This window comes from Triticum aestivum, chromosome 2D, assembly GCF_018294505.1.
Source record: "Triticum aestivum cultivar Chinese Spring chromosome 2D, IWGSC CS RefSeq v2.1, whole genome shotgun sequence".
NCBI lineage: Eukaryota > Viridiplantae > Streptophyta > Magnoliopsida > Poales > Poaceae > Triticum > Triticum aestivum.
In genome coordinates, this window is record NC_057799.1 from 622,018,019 (window position 1) to 622,037,693 (window position 19,675).

At 42.0% G+C, this 19,675-nt stretch overlaps 2 protein-coding genes across 3 annotated transcripts; one reads left to right on the forward strand and one right to left on the reverse strand.

The window, feature by feature from the left end:
• The first annotated feature begins 3,838 nt into the window (after window positions 1–3,838).
• Window positions 3,839–7,259, forward strand: LOC123055045 (receptor-like serine/threonine-protein kinase SD1-8). Of its 2 annotated transcripts, none has more exons than XR_006426494.1 (7): window positions 3,839–5,313; window positions 5,448–5,555; window positions 5,636–5,814; window positions 5,901–6,111; window positions 6,206–6,436; window positions 6,518–6,665; window positions 6,745–7,022. XR_006426494.1 is itself a non-coding variant. In XM_044478946.1 (7 exons), the coding sequence occupies exons 1-7, from the start codon at window positions 3,981–3,983 to the stop codon at window positions 7,045–7,047; spliced, it is 2,520 nt and encodes an 839-aa protein (XP_044334881.1). In that variant the 5' UTR covers window positions 3,839–3,980; the 3' UTR covers window positions 7,048–7,259. The 2 variants fall into 2 exon arrangements, 1 of the variants encoding a protein (XP_044334881.1); XM_044478946.1 differs by having other exon boundaries at window positions 6,206–6,443; window positions 6,745–7,259.
• A 2,281-nt stretch (window positions 7,260–9,540) lies between these two features.
• LOC123055046 (uncharacterized) lies at window positions 9,541–12,335 on the reverse strand. Its single transcript, XM_044478947.1, has 3 exons — window positions 12,087–12,335; window positions 10,176–10,247; window positions 9,541–9,969 (listed from the first exon to the last, which is right to left on the reverse strand). Exons 1-3 carry the CDS (start codon window positions 12,234–12,236, stop codon window positions 9,796–9,798), a joined length of 396 nt encoding a protein of 131 aa, XP_044334882.1. The 5' UTR covers window positions 12,237–12,335; the 3' UTR covers window positions 9,541–9,795.
• Between the last annotated feature and the right edge of the window lie 7,340 nt (window positions 12,336–19,675).

Here is a 19,675-nt window from a genome sequence, read left to right on the forward strand (position 1 = left end):
CCAAAGAGGAAGGTTCGGATCTTTCAATTTTATGTTGTGAGGGATGTGAGTATGTGACCTATGTTAGGTCCATGAGAAAGCATAGCTTTCAATGTTGTATGATTCACCTTCGAGTAATGAGTAGGTAGTACGGTCCTTTCGATTCTTATCTTCGTGGTAAACACGGATCCAGTCTGGGCGGAGGACCCGGTAGGGCAAGGTCGGGTGTCCGCCCTACCTTGATTTTGTGCAAAACCAAATATACATGTATGAATATACGGCGCCGACCGACTGCCTGGTGGAAAATTCGTGTCATTGTCGCCGGGGAAAGAGAAAAGGAGAGAGTGAGAAGGGCTATTCGCACGGTGCAGGTGGGTCGCGTTATTTGGGCCATGAGCCCATAAGCACTCGTTGTTGGCCACCATTCGCTAAGCCGAAGTGACTCGGTCAAGCACTCAAGCGAACGCACACACGCAGTCATGGACGAAAAATCCTATTCGCCGCTTATTGCGTCAAAGTGTCGACGCAACGCACAGAGGGAACGCCCGCAGCGCTAGGAATGGCCCGGTCCAATTTACCACCGCTAGCCAGCCGGTTTTGGGAACTTTCTAGAAGATTCCCTGACTGGTTTTTATTCCTTTCCGGTTTTCCTGTTTTGTTTTTGGTTTCACGTTTTTTCGGTTTTTTCTTCTTTTCGCTTTTGTGTTTCTTTTTTCTTTTTTTCTGTTTCTTTTCATTTTTCGTCTTTACTTTTGTTTTTTAAAAGAGTTCAGGTTTCGAAAATTGTTCGCAATTTTGAAAAAATGTTCGTGATTTGAAAAAACATTCAAAATTCAAAAAATGTTCGTGATTTCAGAAATTGTTCACAAATTCAAAAAATGTTCGCACTTTCTAAAAATTGTTCGGGAATTTCAAAATGCTCTTGCCCTTCAGCTCAAAATTTGTTATTCAAAATTTTCACAACTTTTTCAAAAAATGTTTGGATTTTAAAATATTCCGTCTTAGAAAATTGTTCATAAATACCAAAAAAGTTCACATCTGCATTTTTTTAGATATTCCAGTTAATGTTCTAGTTTCAAAAATTATTAATAAATTCAAAAAACGTTTGTCTTTTCAACTTTTGCTCTGGAATTTCAAAAAATGCTCCCACTTCAAAAAAAATTGGTCATGATTTTCAAATAAAAATTCAGTTTTTAAAAATGTTCCAGTTTTTTTCAAATGTGTTCGCAAATTTGGACAGTGATTATGATTTAAAAAATGTTCAGGAATTTCAAATAATGTTCTTGTTTACGAATTTTTTCTAAAGTTTCAGGAAATGTTCAGATATTTCAAAAATATGTTAATTTGTTCACAATTTAAAAAATGTTCATTTTTGAGAAAATGTTTATGACCAATGCTGCAGCGGCCTTCCATAGTCCAATGCCCGTGACCTCCTATATGCCGGTCGTAGCCGCAAAGTGTCGTCGCTTCGCACAGGGGAGCCTAACCTGGGCCGGCCCATTTACAGTGGCACGCGGAGGTACATTCACGAGATGAAAAAAATGCTCAAATTACGATCGCGCTTGCGCGGAAACTCGAACGTGCACTTCATAGTGATTAATGCGGCGTCTAAGCCACTCAGACTGAGAGCCTCCTGTGTTATATTTTTGTGGCGCGACTGTTAAAGAAATATATGACAGCGACAAAACTTAAAAAATAATTCACAAAAAATCCAAAAACTGCAGTCTGTGTAAGGGGGCGAAACGAGGACCTCCTGCAACAGAATTTTCCGAAATTATGAATAATTACTTCAAAACGTGAACACTTTTTGAATTTTCAAACAAATTTTGAAAAACATTAACATTTTGATGATGTGAATAAATTTGAAAAGTGAGAAGTTATTTGAATTTGTGAGCAAAAAATCAAAAAATGTACATTTTTCAAATTTCTGGAACTTTTATTGAATTTGTGAAAAAAATGAAAACTACATATTATGAATTTGTTAACAAATTTGGCAAACTGGAGCATTTTTTGCAGTTCCCAATGATTTGGTCATTTTGCAGACAAAATTTGAAAATATGAACAACTTGTAATTTGTGAGCAAAAACTAAATGCAAACTGTTCTTGAATTTACAAAGAAAATTTTGAAGCACGAATTTTTTTTGAATTTGTGCACAAAATTTCGAAGCATGAACAAGTTTTGAAGGACAAACATATTTTGAATTTTCAGAACAAAATTTGAGAACCGAAAGAAATTTGGAAACGCGAACAATTTTGTAGTACATGAACAAAAAAATAAAAACATTTTTTTATATTTATGTTTATCTTAAATGGGAACATTTTTGAATCTATGAATTTTTTTGAAAACATTACTATTTTCTGAATGAAACTTTTTGGAAAAGCATGAACATTTTTAAAAGATTCCGAATAGTTTTCCAAACAAGTAATTTGAAAATTTTGAAAAGTAGAAAATAAATTAAAAAAGGAATAAAAAGAAACAGAAAAGGAAATATAAAAATGAAAAAGAAAGAAGAAAGAAGAAAAACAAAAACAAAAACAAAAAAAGGTTAAAAAACCATGGAAAACCAAAAAAACAGGGAAAACGGAAAAGAAAAGAAAAATGGCTCCTAAAACCGTTTGGGAACCTTACAAAAACCGGTAAACGTTACAAAACCACGAACGGTACAAATCTTAAACGGGTCAGCCGAATCAAAACGATCGCTCGATGTCCTATGGGAAAAAATGACATCTTGACGCAAAATGGGTCAAATAGGTATTTCCCCATTTGCACCCACTTGCTATCATGGAAAAAAATAACATCTTGACATCCTTTTGCTATGACGCGCTTGAAGCTGAGCTTCGAGCTATCATGGAAGGCTTGATGCTTTCACTACAATGGAGTACGTTACCAATTGATATTGAATCAGATTGTCTCCAGGGTGTTTCTATGGTGCAGAGTAAAGAAAGCAACAGATCAAAATACGCCCCAATTGTGTTGGAGATCAAGGAATATATGAAGGAACGGAATTCTTGTATTACACACATCCGTCGTAGCCAAAATATTGCTAGCCACTATATGGCAAATTTTGGTAGGACTAGTGGACGTACGGCTGTCTGGCTTGGTTCCACACCGGAGGACATCGTGAATGTTTGTGAACGTGATTGTAATCCCTAAAGTTTCTGTGTAATACAAGAGTTATTTCGCAAAAAAAAACCCATGGAGAATTTGAAAAGGGGCATGGAGGCAACAAATGGGGCAGTATTTTGGTATCATCTCACACCTCAAAATTATTCTTTGTCTTTACTACATGACATTTTATTAATTGTTTATATACCTGTTGTATTGTTGTATGGCCGTTTCTATAAATTGCTTTATCTCGTGTCGCCGTATCGGTGCTTCGTAGGTACGAGCTACTTTGGTATTGCATCATACATCTTTTATCCTTTAGAGTCCGCCCCACCTCAATTTTTACCCGTCATCGGCCACCGGATCCAAAGCAGTAGGTCGAAAGCTGAGGCTAAATCTTGTGAGGCAACTAGCATAGTACCTTTTCTCATCTTGCATATACATGGTCCACATGTTAACTAACCAACTGGACAAGTAATGAACTAATGATGCAGTCCTCGACTACTGTATAATTTCCATCTCTTGGGGTCAAAGAATTCAAGGACGCCATTAGCCTTGGAAAAAAGGGCAATGGCTAGTGGATGTGAGTCACGTGACTTCCCTTGACAAACTAGGAAGCATGTCACGTACAATCCATGACTTCTTTCGGCCGTCGTATGCAAGTGTACTTGTCACTGGGCCGAGTCGATCAGTCGGCCGTATATAAATGACCGTGCAATTAAGTTACGCGCATGCTCTAGCTATTCCCGTGCACGTACGTAGGCCGGCAGAGTGATCACTTCCTCATCTCATCAACAGCCTGCTTCTCCTCCTTTGGCTCAAGCATATATAGCAGCAGCGGAGCAGCCTCTTTCGCTCAACTGTTAACCCGGCGAGGCTGCGAACTGCTGCAACGATGTTCCTCAACCTTCGTGTCATGCTCGTCTCAGCTGTGCTCTTTCTTTCTCTCGGAACCTGCTCGGCCGGGGGAGTTGCATCTCCGGACACCCTGAACGATGGCCGGCGCAACATCACCGACGGCCAGACGCTCGTCTCGGCCGGTGGCTCCTTCACCCTCGGGTTCTTCTCGCCGGGCGAGCCGAACAGGAGGTACGTCGGGATATGGTTCTCCGCGTCCACCGACGCCGTGGTCTGGGTGGCCAACCGCGACAGCCCGCTCAACGACACCGCCGGCGTGCTGGAGATCGACGGGGCAGGCAGGCTTCTCCTGCTCGACGGCTCCGGCCGGACCGCGTGGTCCTCCTTAAACACGACGACCGGTGGCGCCACTTCTTCTTCGTTCTCCGCGGCCGCGAAGCTGCTCGAGTCCGGCAACCTAGTGGTGGTGCGCGACGAAGAAGAAGGCAGCGGCGCCGTGCTGTGGCAGTCGTTCGACCACCCATCCAACACCCTGATCGCCGGGATGCGGCTGGGCAGGAACCCGCAGACGGGCGCCGAGTGGTCCCTCAGGTCTTGGCGCTCCCCGGAAGACCCGGCGACTGGGGACTGCCGGCGCGCCATGGACACGAGGGGGCTGCCGGACTGCGTGTCGTGGCGCGGCGACGTCAAGAAGTACCGGACGGGGCCGTGGAACGGGCTGTGGTTCAGCGGCGTCCCGGAGATGGCGTCCTACTCCGACATGTTCACGAACCAGGTGGTGGTCCGGCCCGACGACGTGGCCTACGTGTTCAACGCCACGGCGGCGGCGCCCTTCTCGCGGCTGGTGCTGAGCGAGGCCGGCGTGATCCAGCGGCTGGCGTGGGACGGCGGCAGCCGGGTGTGGAACGTGTTCGCGCAGGCGCCGCGGGACGTGTGCGACGACTACGCCAAGTGCGGCGCCTTCGGGCTGTGCAACGTCAACACGGCGGCCACTCTCTTCTGCGGGTGCGTGCAGGGGTACGTGCCCGTGTCCCCCGCGCACTGGTCCATGAGGGAGGCCGCCGCCGGCTGCCGGAGGAACGTGCCGCTGGACTGCCGCGACGGGGGCGCCACCACGGACGGGTTCGCCGTGGTGTCCGGCGTGAAGCTCCCTGACACCGACAACGCGACGGTGGACGTCGGGGCGACGCTGGAGGGATGCAGGGCGAGGTGCCTGGCCAACTGCTCCTGCGTGGCCTTCGCCGCCGCTGACATCAGAGGAGGCGGCGGAGGCAGTGGCTGCGTCATCTGGGCCGGTGACATCGTCGACGTCCGGTACGTCGACAAAGGCCAGGATCTCTACGTGAGGCTGGCAAAATCTGAACTAGCAGGTACGTGCAGCTTGGACTTTGGATGGATCATCTTGCCCACAGAATTAACCAACAATAAATCTGTGATGTCTCTTCGTGAAATTTATTCGGTCATGTATAACTGTTTGTATTCTTTGTGAAATTTATATCTTCAGCTGCTAATAAGAAGAGGGGGAGTATCTTGAAGATTTTGCTACCAGCCACTGCATGTCTGCTTGTACTGATGTGCAGCATATTCCTTGTTTGGATATGCAAGTTCAGAGGTAGAATTTCAGAATGCAGTACTGTTGTAGCACTTCTCCGAACTACTAATAACAAACAATATTTCAACTCTTCCTGCTAGGCAACCGTCGAAACAGGGATAACCAGGCAAAGTCGATTCTACGGGGCGCATCAAACCAACTAATTGGTGATGAAAATATCGAGCTTCCATTGGTGAGCTTCAAAGACATTGTTGCCGCCACAAACGATTTCTCTAACGAGAACATGCTCGGACAAGGAGGCTTTGGGAAGGTTTATAAGGTAACAAAATAATCTCACCAAGTAGGTGTATAAGATGCACATGACAGCAATCTTGCCCAGCTTAAGAATGATGAGATGTTCTGCAGGGAATACTGGAAGATGACAAAGAAGTTGCTATCAAAAGGCTCAGTAAGAGTTCTGGACAAGGAGCGGAGGAATTCAGAAATGAAGTTGTTCTAATTGCCAAGTTGCAGCATAGGAACCTTGTCAGGCTTCTTGGTTATTGTATTCATGAAGATGAGAGGCTGCTGATTTACGAGTACTTACCAAACAAAAGCTTGGATGTCTTCATTTTTGGTACGTTCAGATTTCCGTGTTGATAAAAGCTAACACATTATTTAACAGAGCTTAGCTGCATACTTATAACAACGTTGCGGTACTCTTTTGCTAGACGCTGCAAGTAAGTATGTCCTTGATTGGCCAACAAGGTTCCAAATAATCAAAGGGGTAGCCAGAGGACTTCTTTATCTCCACCAAGATTCAAGGCTGACCATAATTCATAGAGACCTTAAATCAAGCAACATCTTGTTAGATGTGGATATGAGCCCAAAGATATCAGATTTTGGTATGGCAAGAATCTTTGGTCGCGACCAGCAAGAAGCAAACACTAACCGAGTTGTTGGTACATAGTGAGTGATTCATGCAAGATATTTATTTTGTTAAATTTTTCTGTTACTTAAGTTATTGTTGAATTATGATGCAGTGGTTACATGTCTCCTGAATATGCGATGGATGGCGCCTTCTCTGTCAAGTCTGATACTTACAGCTTTGGTGTTCTACTCTTGGAGATCATAAGTGGTCTGAAGATTAGCTTACCTCACCTCTCAGAATTTCCAAACCTCTTAGCTTATGTAAGTACAATTTAATGCGAATTTGTGCACACTTCTGATGGAATTAGTAATTTATAGGGATTTGATTCAATTGATTCAGGCATGGAACTTATGGAATGATGGGAAGCCAATGGATATGGTGGACTCTTCCATTGCTGATAACTGTTCACCAACTGAAGTTCTACGGTGTATTCATATAGGGCTCTTATGTGTGCAAGATAATCCTTACAATAGGCCACTCATGTCATCGGTTGTGTTCATGTTAGAGAACGAAACCACAGAACTTTCAACACCAAGACAACCCGTGTATTTTGCATACAGGAACTCTGAAGCAAAAGAAACAGGGGAAAATACCAGCAGCTCAATGAATAACATGAGTGTCACGATGTTCGAAGGGCGGTAGATACTCCGTAATTTAATGTGTAAACCATTTCCCTTTTTTCAGTCATGTACTTCACTGTAACATTTCAGTCATGTACTTAACTGTAAGATTTTACATTATAAGAGAAAGGAGGTTGTTCGGTTGAAGCAATCTTACTAAGGTTACGTTTGCTGCAATACCGGCAGAAAAATGCTTTTAGTTGAAAATTTTGCACACGGTTAATCTTTGACATCCAGCACTTCATGCTTTCTTCGTCTCCATCAAGGTTCTGGAGTAACAATAATTCACAGGGATCTCAAGGCAAGCGGTATGATAGACACAAAAGTAACTCCTAGAATTTCAGATTTGGTACAACACTAATTTTGAAATAGAGTTTGGATATGGAAATATTTGACCCAGAAGATGTTTTCCTGCTATATCCAAATTTAGTTGGAATTTGCTTCTTTTCCTCCAACGTGTACTTGGCTCCGACCCTTTAACAGCAGTAGGTTGACGCAACTACCGACTATGCACTCCGTTTCTCCATGACTACTACCTCACGCTCTCCATCTATAACCCTCGACTCTAGAAAACAGATTTCCCCACATTCGACGGTGAGAGCAACCATCAACCCTTGCTGACCAGATACAGTATGTTCTTCCTCGGCCAATGCACACAGGAGTCCAACAAAGGCCTTGTTGGCATCGTACCACATCATGGGCATCGCTGCCTTATGGTACGACCACCTTGAGGAAAAGATGGGATGACCATCATGGGAGATCTTTTGGCAGCTCAAGTTTTTGTGTGTGTTATGGTGCTTATTTTTTGTTTGCTAAATTAGAAATATTGTTCACCTTGATCAATAAAATGTTCATACGTGTCTACACATGGAACTATTTATACTATCATTTGTTTTGTTTGTGCTACTCTCTCCATCCCAAGCAATAAGACACGCACATATCCCAATATTAATGTTTGACCACAATTTAGACAACTCAAATTTGGGTTTCATGTGACAAAAATTATACCATTGAATTCGTATTCAAAAGAAGTTTTCAATGGTATAATTTTTAAGTCACAAATATATATTAATGGTCTAATTTAGGTTCGAAGTTGGACTTTGAAATGTGTGCACACATTATTCATTGGAATGGAGGGAATACTATTAGTGTGTTCGCTTACTATAGAAATTGTTCAGCTCAAAATTGGTACCGAATTGTGAGAATTTAGCAAAATACTGTCAAAGAACTAATGCGTGTTGAATTTTTGTTTACTCCCGTTTTGACAATGTACTCTTGATTTGAAAGAAAGAAAGAAAGGAACAAGAGGGAAAAAGAAAAGTGGGATACCTAGTCCGTTGCATATTGGGCTAACATTTTGCTCAACATCGCTTGAGGGGTGGAGGGACAGGGGGGGGGGGGGGGGGGGGGGGGGGGGGGTAGGCGAGGGCAAATAAAGTGTCAAATAGTCGACAACACGCAAGGGAGAGGGGTGGGGGTGGCCTGATAGGTCACCCTGTTTCAGTTTTTTTTTTCCTTTATGCAGTTCTTCCAGTTTTTCTGTGATTTTTTCTGGCTTGGTGACTTCCAGTTTTCATTCGGTTTATTTCGATTTCTTCCGTTTTTGAAGTTTTGTCTTTCTTTTTTATTTCCCTTACATTTTATATTCAAATTTTTTATCCAAATTATTGTTCCACAATTTTTTTACTTTGCTCCTTGATTTTATCCAAACTTATGTAAACCTCCTTTTATACATGTATATTTTATTAAAATGATGAAATTTTATAATATATTAATATAATTTTTGTACGGATGAATGCTGTTTAGATGTGCGATGAACAACTTTTGTATACACGAAATTTTTCAAATATGTGATTATCATTTATTTTCCATATGCATGAACACTTACATGTAGGTGCCTGAATATTTTTTAAATACATGAATATTTTTGTACATAAAACCTTTTTAAACTAGAGATGAACATTTACATTCACATTTAAAAATGCCCAACTCATGTTATTTTTTATATACATATGAAGATTTACATTCAGTTTTTAATTTATTCGTAATATATAAAACTTTAAATATTAAAAATATTTTAAAACAATATTCGATAATATATTTTTTAACAAAACTTCTGGAAAAATTAAGCTTAGTGGGCTACACTCTTGAGCCGGCTCATATAGAACTCCATGTTTGTTTGCCTGCCTAGGGGTCTCTCGTGGGCGCTTACGTAGCAAAAGCCCAAAATCGGCCGAAGGGAGGCCCGTTGAGCGCTCTCAAATACATCGAATGGAAAAGGTGCGGCCTCGCTCAGTTCAATCGACCATGCCGGCCCGCTCCGGCGCTGAAGGCGGCGGCGGCCGGCAGGATGTCATTGTGGTCACCACGATGGGTAAAGGGGCTTCAAGTCTAAGAGCAGCACAGGACATGTCTACATGTAGCCTAGAGAGTGAAAAGACACCTAATTACTCCCTCCGTTCAAAAAACGTCTTACGTTATGAGACGGAGGGAGTAGATAGCAACAGACACAAAGTACAAACATTGGTCAGACATTTAATTTCTTATTTGGTCTGCATCCGGCGTTCGGTCGTGCATCTAGGCTCTGCTCCGCCTATGCGCACTGTTTCCTTACATAACCACCATTTCATGGCCAGGTTGACATTAAATTTGTGTACTTTCCATAACTATCATAAGCATGTGGACTGTCTTTGATAAATTTGACAGGGAACTTACAAGAAAATTATGTAAACAAGGGCCAAGGGTGAGACCTTACAGTTACACATTAGAATTAGATGGCCGCTCCATCAAGTAGACTGCAAGTAAAATCATTGTTCGCCAGCTCTATTTTGTCTGCCTTGACAACAGCACTTAGTTGAAGGGGTGCAAAGCTCCGATCAGGGCCATAGAAATGAGGAAAGTAGTTACAGCCATCAGCTGCCTCATAAATTAAGCCATCTGCAATCTAAGATACACATGGACAGTAAGGTGTACATGTAAATGCCGTTGCATCAATAGGTGGCAATTTATGCACGTGTCCTAACACCCGTATAGATAAGTACACTACCCATAGTAAATATAGATCTAAAGATACAAAAAATTGGTAATTTCCTCAATAGCTACAATAAACTAATACGAGAAGAAGAAAAATGGATGTTTAAAGATTAATACCTTGGCAGTGTCAATTTGTAGCAGGTATAGATCATTTTGCCCACGGAAATAATTCTTTAGCGTCATCTTCACCTACACCAAGTCAAGGATTAAATAAACTTGGCTTTTGAGAAGGACCAACGCGCGAGCACACACATAAAAAGGATGGATGCATATGATTCATATTTTGTGAAAGAAAAAAAAGGACTCCAGATCAAATCACACCATTGAAATAACAGGGATGATATGTGAAAAAAACTGATATAGTCTCCTGGAACAGGCATAACACTGATTAGAATGAAGCTGGTACAGTATACGTCAGTGCTCAACAGATATTACAAAACCAGAACATGTGACAATTCAAGAAAGTGAATGGTAGACGGCCCTTTTATCCAGTTGGTCCAGGATGCTAGGTCATGCTCATTGGTAGACGGTCTGCACATCTCCTTTCGGACTGATCTGGACTTCATCTGGGTGGTTTCCATCCGGTTTTTCTTTTGCCATCGATTGCATTGTTCGGTCACCTCACAATTTATTGGGGATCAGGACATTTAAGCTGCACCCAAACCTGTCCACAACTGCTGCTGCTGAACTAGATAGCCTGCACCAAATTATTTGTGACAAGTAGTGGACCACAATTCCGAGAGTGATCTGAGATTGGGATGGTTAAATTGCAAACTGCCCTGTACTGCTTTCTTCTACAGGCTACTCACAACACGTGCCGTCTTTTGGTCTCCTGCTAAATATATTTGGTGCTTTGTGATCCCAAAGAAATATCGTGTGTTTCTTTGGCTTGCTTTCAGAGCAAGATTGAATACGCATGAAAATATGACAAGTGTTGGAGGAATATTCAGAACTGTTTCTGTGACTGTTGTCCCGCTGTTGAGTCAATTAACCATATCATCCTGTGATGCAAGCTGACGCATGATCTTTGCGCAGATTTGGGTCTCCTACCTCTGGCTGAATCCTTGGTCTCCATTCTTTCTTTTATGCAGACTGCCAGGCCTGATGACCCTCATTGGCATATAATCTTCGCAGCCTGCACGGTGCAACTCCGGGAGGTCCACAACAAACAGATTTTTAATCATATTTTCATCCCTCGGGCTGTCTCCCGGCAACAAATTGCAAGCATGACTAAGCTATGGAGCAACAGAATTGAGAACTATTCTCTGAAGGATTTCTTGGTTTCTTCTGCAGAGTGTTCGGCCCTACCATTTTCCCCTTTCTGTTTCCTCGTTTTATTTATGTTGCTTTGTAACTTGTTTTGAACCCCAGACTTCGGCCTGTTTGGAATATATAAGGTAGAATGAGGCCTACCTTCTTATCCCCGATCTTTAAAAAAAAAGCCTAAGAACACATCATTTTCAATTTAATTTCTCAATAGAAGAAATTTTATGTTATTTTGGTACAACATGCTCTATTGTTAATGTTCTTTTGAACAGCATTGATCTACATCTCGTTCCATGAATCATTCTTCAACTGCTTGCTAGTGTATTAGGACCATTGCAAATTACTACTTGGCAGAACCAACCTAAACAAACTGAAAGATTTAGTCAGAAAAGACATCCACTACAGTATGGACTACTGTATTTGGCATAACCACAGGAATAAGCCCCAGATCTGGACGAGGCTAAGAACCCGAAGCTCTGCCGACGGAAATCAACAAGAGAAGGAGGGTTCGCAATTCCAGATCAACAAAAGCAACGAAATCATACAGGAAATGGCACCTCCCAGCAGCATATGCACCCATGAGTCCATGGTCAATCCCCAAGTCCAAATCAAGCAATACAGGGAAGATCTACTGACGGAACAATATATCTACGCTAGAATCTGAAGCAGAGTACACATCTGACAGAGCTGAGAGATCTGGACTCCTGGAGGGGAGAGGAGGGGGGTAAGAGACGGAAGGAATCGAAGAGATTGTGGAGGTACCTGGGCGAGGTCGCTGAGGTGGAAGCAGCCGGTGGAGCGGTCGAGGTCGCCGCCGAGGGTGCCGCCGGTGCGCTGGAGCTCCGCCCACTCATCCCCCGTGCTGATCCGGTACACGAACGCTGGCAGCGGCGGCGGCAGCGGCGTTGCCATTGCGGTGGCCCGCTAACAACTGCGTTGTCAAAAGCGAAATAAGTGGGCCCTAGTACGTGTCTGTCTGGCAGTAAAATAGGCTGAGGCGGAGGAATTAAACCCATTAACAGTCGCCGTAAGGAACCCCCGGCTGCATCCACGTGGGCACAAAAGACTGGCGAGGTCCAATAACCAAGTCAAACCTACTGTATCGAAGGGGAAAAATAAAAAAATATGTGGACCCTTCGATCCTTGCTCTCGCACGCAAGCCTCCCCTCGTCTTCTCTCTTACAATCTCTCTCTCTCCTCCCGCGACTCCTCACCGCCACCGCCACCGCCACCACGCATGTCGGCCGATTCCGGCGAGTCCCGGTGGAGGTTGACACACCAACGACCTCCCCTGCCCCCACCCCTTCCTCCCATCCGTCCTCCTCTCCTCGTCTCTCTCCTCTGCGTCTTCCTCGTCTCTGTATTCACTAAGTGTTAATCCTTCTTCCCCCTCCACTCCAGATCCATCTCTCTCTATCCCTCTCCCCTCCCTTCATGCCCAAGACGGGTTCCTTCGATCTAAGCCGGTTTATGTCTCTTTGCTTTAGATAATCACGGTGGAACTAGGCTATATTTCTTACAGTGAGGCAAGGGTGATTCCAATGCGACAACACACTGCTTTAAGGTGTCCATCTTCGATAGGTATGCTTGCTTGGGGCTTTGGCTAAAAACATTTGTGGTCTACGTCATCTGCAGTTGATCTTATTCTGGTGAGATTTTGATGACTGGGAGAATCATTATTATCATTGTTGTTCAAGGTAACTGTGATGCACATGATGCACGAATTATATTTGTGCAGAGGTAGCACAGTGGAACTAGGCTATATTTCTTACAGTGAGGCAAGGGTGATTCCAATCCAACAACACACTGCTTTAAGGTGTCCATCTTCTATAGGTAGGTCACCATGTAGTCCTAATTTTCCTTTTCCATTTATGTATGGACCTATTGATATTGTAGTAACTCGTAACACTCACTTCCTAACACTTGCTTATTTGCCGGCTTGATACCGCTACACTAAAAAAGCAATTGATGGCAGCAGTCCATCCACTTCCATTACAACACATCTTATATTTTGGCAAAAACTATTAAGATGAGAGCGGATATGGATGTTTTGGTTTCGCATAAAAGATGAAAAGATCTTACAGTACAGTTTTAAAAATTCTATATTAATGAATGGGTATTGTGCTTGTATGGGTAGCATCATACTGTATTTACATTGTTTTCACATAATCACATTGTATTCAAACAATCTTGTGATATGTGTCATTGTCATCCTTTGTAGTATTCTAAATTGGCTGCTGAAGTACGTAAGTGAACTGTATTAGTGAAGGAGATGTAAAGAATGATATAGAGAAAGTAGATCAAAATCACAGTTGTTATTCGTTTTGCATCTGTTTTGGAGGGCAGGTCAGTCATTTTTGTTGTTGTTTAATTCACCTTTCTTTCCTTAATACATATTGAGTATCGGAATCATGTTCTTGAAATACCATGACATGCCTGCAGGTTGTTCTAAATAGCACAAAACCCATCGGAATTGTGTGTCAATGGTATGTCATTCTCAGGGTGAGCATCTAAGTGGGCAAACTCAGCTCCTGTGGTCACTGTATCATCTCATGATTTGTACCATTTCAATCCCATGGTTCTCTTGCGGCCATAGAGTTTCAGGTACTTGTTACAAGCCCCTTAGATAATTGAAATGCTTAATAAGTAATTGCTTTGCCATCATCATGAACAATTGGCTACATTGACCCTCTAGATTGTGTGCCTTAAAATGACTTTATGACAAAGGTGTCAGCAGTACAAGATTGTCTAGAAGACAACCACTCGACTGAAAAAAAAACAATCCACTTGGACATAATTGCTTTCTAGAATGTTTGATTCCTTTACTTTTCCAATATTAGCTGGTTTGCCGCACTTCTATTTTTTGAGAAACTGCAAAAGCCTTGCATCTTGATGCATTGATAGAAAGGAGAGTTTGAGCTTAGCAAAAGTTTTTGCATCCGTACTACAGTTTGGTGACAGTTTCCCCCTTCTGTTAGCTTATGGATTATCAGTACACTTTGAAAATAGAGAAAATATAAAAGAAGAGCAACTATGATGGGGGGAGGGAATTTTGTCATCCCTGCAGAGTGTGTCACTGATTTTATCAGCCAAAAATTGTGAGGTACTAATTGTATACTGAAGTCTTGTTAGTTAGAGTAATGATGCACATTTCCTTTTAGTTACTTTGTTGCCTATTTCAGTTACAACTCTCCCACCATCAAGCTATAGATTGGGAGTCCGTCCATCCAAACTCCATGAGTTATTCCCTCCTTCCTTACATATCTGAAGCTTTAGAACAATCATAATGATGATTGAGAAAGAGGTCTGAACTATCTTTTTCTTTCTTCCATTCTGCAATTTTGACTTTCCATCTGTCCTGACCCATTTGCAATTTGATATTTCCAGACGCCAGGCTTTCTTTCTAGTGAGGCCTTACTTCATGGTATAGAGGTATGCAAATTCTTATGTGACAAGCTGAATGGGTTTCTTTACTGATTTACTCATTTAAAAATGTTGGTTCACTTGATGAATTCCTACACAATGTATTTAAACATCATGGACTGTAGTGTTAGTCTTGTGTCGTCAATGCCATGACCACCGGATGGTAGCTAGTTAGTCTAATAAAAACATTCCGGTCTACTGGCATGTGGTCTGCAATTCTTTGACTTTTACTAAAACAGTTGTCTGTTGTTAGCTGCAGCCTGTTTGCACGGCACAAAAACCCGTCTACCCCAAAACTCCATGTTTAAATTGATTAGTTCCCTTTTATATATAGTTTCTAAACTGGTTTCAATTGTCTTTCGGCACTTAAATTTGATTATGTGCAGTGACATGTAGCATTTAATTAATTTGGTTGACAGTTCATATGAGAAGCATGTGGAATCAACGCCGTTACCGAGCTCAGAATGGTGCCCTGAAATGGTGATTTTCCCCTGCCTCTCCCATCTCCATAATTTTTTTCTGTTGTACACAGTGAATCAGGGTTGTGATCCATGATTTAATTTTGAAAATAATAGAAATAAACCATCGGTTTGGACAAGATGAGACTTTATTTATTTTGGCTTGCACTGCATGGTACTCCCTTTGTAAACTAATATAAGGTCTTAGTGATCTAAAATATCTTATATTAGTTCACAAAGGGAATATTATGTAATGTTGCTGCATGGTAATGATTAGTTCATGCTCCTCTTTTCACTTAAAACATATGTTTTGCAATTTTTTATTACACAATTGTCTTTGTTTCTTTTCTAGATTTTGTTGGAGCAAAAAATTGGTTTCTGATGCATTCAAACATCAATAATCATCAGCGGCAACAAAATTTACAAGACCGGGCTAGTGGATGGTGACTTATCTCCATACTTGATCTTTCTATTTGACACTGCGTAACAAGCATCAGAAGAACATTCTTGACACCTGCAAGAGGGACGTGGTCTACGTCGAGGAGTACTACGATGGTGAGCCAACGATGGCGCCAACGAACAGCTGCTCAAGGAGGCGATGATGAAGGCGAGCGTGATAACCCACAAGTATAGGGGATCGCAACAGTTTTCAAGGGTAGAGTATTCAACCCAAATTTATTGATTCGACACAAGGGGAGCCAAAGAATATTCTCAAGTATTAGCAGTTGAGTTGTAAATTCAACCACACCTGGATAACTTAATATATGCAGCAAAGTATTTAGTAGCAAAGTAGTATGGAAGTAACGGTAACGGTGGCAAAAGTAACAGTAGCAGTTTTGTAGTAATTGTAACAGTGGCAACGGTAAAGTAACTAAGCAAAGATCAATATGTGAAAAGCTCGTAGGCATTGGATCCGTGATGGAGAATTATGTCGGATGCGATTCCTCATGCAACAGTTATAACATAGGGTGACACAGAACGAGCTCCAGTTCATCAATGTAACGTAGGCATGTATTCCGAATATAGTCATACGTGCTTATGGAAAAGAACTTGCATCACATCTTTTGTCCTACCCTCCCGTGGCAGCGGGGTCCTATTGGAAAGTAAGGGATATTAAGGCCTCCTTTTAATAGAGTACCGGACCAAAGCATTAACACTTAGTGAATACATGAACTCCTAAAACTACGGTCATCACCAGTAAGTATCCTGATTATTGTCACTTTGGGGTTAACGGATCATAACTCATAATAGGTGACTAATGACTTGCAAGATAGGATCAAGAACTCACATATATTCATGAAAACATAATAGGTTCAGATATGAAATCATGGCACTCGGTCCCTAGTGACAAGCATTAAGCATAGCAAAGTCATAGTAACATCAATCTCAGAACATAGTGGATACTAGGGATCAAACCCTAACAAAGCTAACTCGATTACATGGTAAATCTCATCCAACCCATCACCGTCCAGCAAGCCTACGATGGAATTACTCACGCACGATGGTGAGCATCATGAAATTAGTGATGGAGGAAGGTTGATGATGACAACGACGACGGATTCCCCTCTCTGGAGCCCCAAACGGACTCCAGATCAGCCCTCCCTGAGAGAGATTAGGGCTTGGCGGCGGCTCCGTATCATAAAACGCGATCAATCCTTCTCTCTGATTTTTTTCTCCCCGAACGAGAATATATGGAGTTGGAGTTGACGTCGGAGGAGCAACAGGGGGCCCACGAGGCAGGAGGCGCGCCCAGGGGGGTAGGTGATAACCCACAAGTATAGGGGATCGCAACAGTTTTCGAGGGTAGAGTATTCAACCCAAATTTATTGATTCGACACAAGGGGAGCCAAAGAATATTCTCAAGTATTAGCAGTTGAGTTGTCAATTCAACCACACCTGGATAACTTAGTATCTGCAGCAAAGTATTCAGTAGCAAAGTAATATGGAAATAACGGTAACGATAGCAAAAGTAATATTTTTGGGTTTTGTAGTGATTGTAATAGTAGCAACGGAAATGTAAATAAACGGAGAACAATATGGGAAAAACTCGTAGGCATTGGATCGGTGATGAAGAATTATGCCTGATGCGGTTCATCATGTAACAATCATACATAGGGTGACACAGAACTAGCTCCAATTCATCAATTTAATGTAGGCATGTATTCCGAATATGGTCATACGTGCTTATGGAAAAGAACTTGCATGACATCTTTTGTCCTACCCTCCCGTGGCAGCGGGGTCCTAGAGGAAACTAAGGGATATTAAGGCCTCCTTTTAATAGAGTACCGGACCAAAGCATTAACACATAGTGAATACATGAACTCCTCAAACTATGGTCATCACCAGGAGTGGTCCCGATTATTGTCACTTCGGGGTTGCCGGATCATAACACATAGTAGGTGACTATAGACTTGCAAGATAGGATCAAGAACTCACATATATTCATGAAAACATAATAGGTTCTGATCTGAAATCATGGCACTCGTGCCCTAGTGACAAGCATTAAGCATAGCAAAGTCATAGCAACATCAATCTTAGAACATAGTGGATACTAGGGATCAAACCCTAACAGAACTAACTCGATTACATGATAAATCTCATCCAACCCATCACCGTCCAGCAAGCCTACGATGGAATTACTCACCACTACAAGAAATATGTCAACTAGTGACCTTCTGTCAGTGACCCTGGAAGAATTGGTCATAGATCTATGACCATTTCAGACCAATTGGTCAAAAGCTGTTCGGGGGGCTCCAAACCCTAAACTAGAACGACCATTTTGGTCAGAAAGGTCGTAATTTCCTTACATGAAATGGTCATAAAAGCAGATAGCACTGGTCTGCTGCCTTATTTCTAGCTGATCACGACCAATATAGATGGTCATAACCTTGTAAATTATGGTGGGTTGCTATGACTAGGTGCCACCTCATCAGTTTTGCCTATGTGTCATGTCCATGTGGCAATTTTTGCCCCAGGTTGTGAAGCAACCTATATTTCTGTCATTCCCAAAATTCCCAAAAAAAATCTCATAAATTCTTTGGGTCATATCTTCGTCAAATATGTAAAAAAACCTTCCTTGCCTAGTTCAAAAATAATTCAACAATATTCATTTTCGTATTCTATTCAGAACAACATTTTGTGAAGGAAGTACCACTTTGGCATGTCCAAATAGTATCCATTTTCTACGATGCTTTCCTATGCCCAAATAACCATCCTCCACCAAATGCCAGCTCAATCCATTCATTATTTTGAGCCCAGCTTCAACATTCGTATTTATGTCCAGTGTGGTGCTTTGCAAAGAAGTACCACCTAGGCTCCTCCTTTTCAGCTGTAAATTTGTGAAGACGGTCTTCTTAGTAACTGATCATCCTCAGCCAAAACTCATGCCCATTAGCCATGTACATTTCCCGTACCGCTAATCAAACACTTGGCTGCTAATTCATGTTTGAGCATCGATCGGTCTCCTCGTGAGAATCTTATGTTGTAATTTTCTTCCTAGCACCTACCTGGGGAGTGCCCAACCCAATAGACATGCCTAGGCCGCCCAGAACACATGGCAACGCCACGGTCACGCGGTGACCACGCGGCGGGCATGCGAGTTTACGCGCTCTAGAGTTGGGGCCCTCGGCCACCGCCTAAACCTCGACGTATCGCCACCAAACCATGTATTTATGATTAAATAGGTACTTATGTAACTAGAAATGATTTTTGGAAAAAATAAATAGCAAACTATGAGGCAGCTGCAGTTCAAATTTGACCCGCTTCCAACTGAATCGGCAGAAATTTGTCTTTTTCATGAGAGGTGGATCAAAACTTTTTACACCCAACCATTTTGTCAATTGTACATTAAATATGTCCTAGTATTTTAGAAAAATGATTTGGTCCAATTTGGCAACAATTATTTGGGAGGTCCTTCACAAAAAAACCTCCTTTTGGGCACTCGAAAAATGGAAAATGGTTTTTTCGTCCAAAGAAAATGAAAACTTCCTTAGGAAACATTGTTTGCCATTCCAATATGCACCCTTGTGCACAATATGAGATCATTTGAACAAACTATGCCATGAATGTGGCCATAAGATTGATCATTTGGCTTGAAAGCCATTGATCTCCACACGTGATAGCTCGTTTTTGAGAACACTTTTTTAAAATAATTTCCGTATTACAAGTTTGTTATTTTTCCTGGGAACTTGGCCACATATAATGACACAATGCGAAGGTTTCCCAAATTTTTGATTTTTTTTGAATTTTTTATGCCCGTTTCAAAATGCGGTCAAAACGGCGGGAATGACCGTTCCTAGCTAGTGGTTGAATCTTGGATTTTTTTTGGTGTTTCTCTGATTAAATAGATACTTATGTACCTAGAAATGATTTTTGTAAAAAAATAAATAGCAAACTACAAGGCAGCTACAGTTCAGATTTGACCCGCTTCCAGCTGAATCGGCGGAAATTTGTCTTTTTCACGAGAGGTGG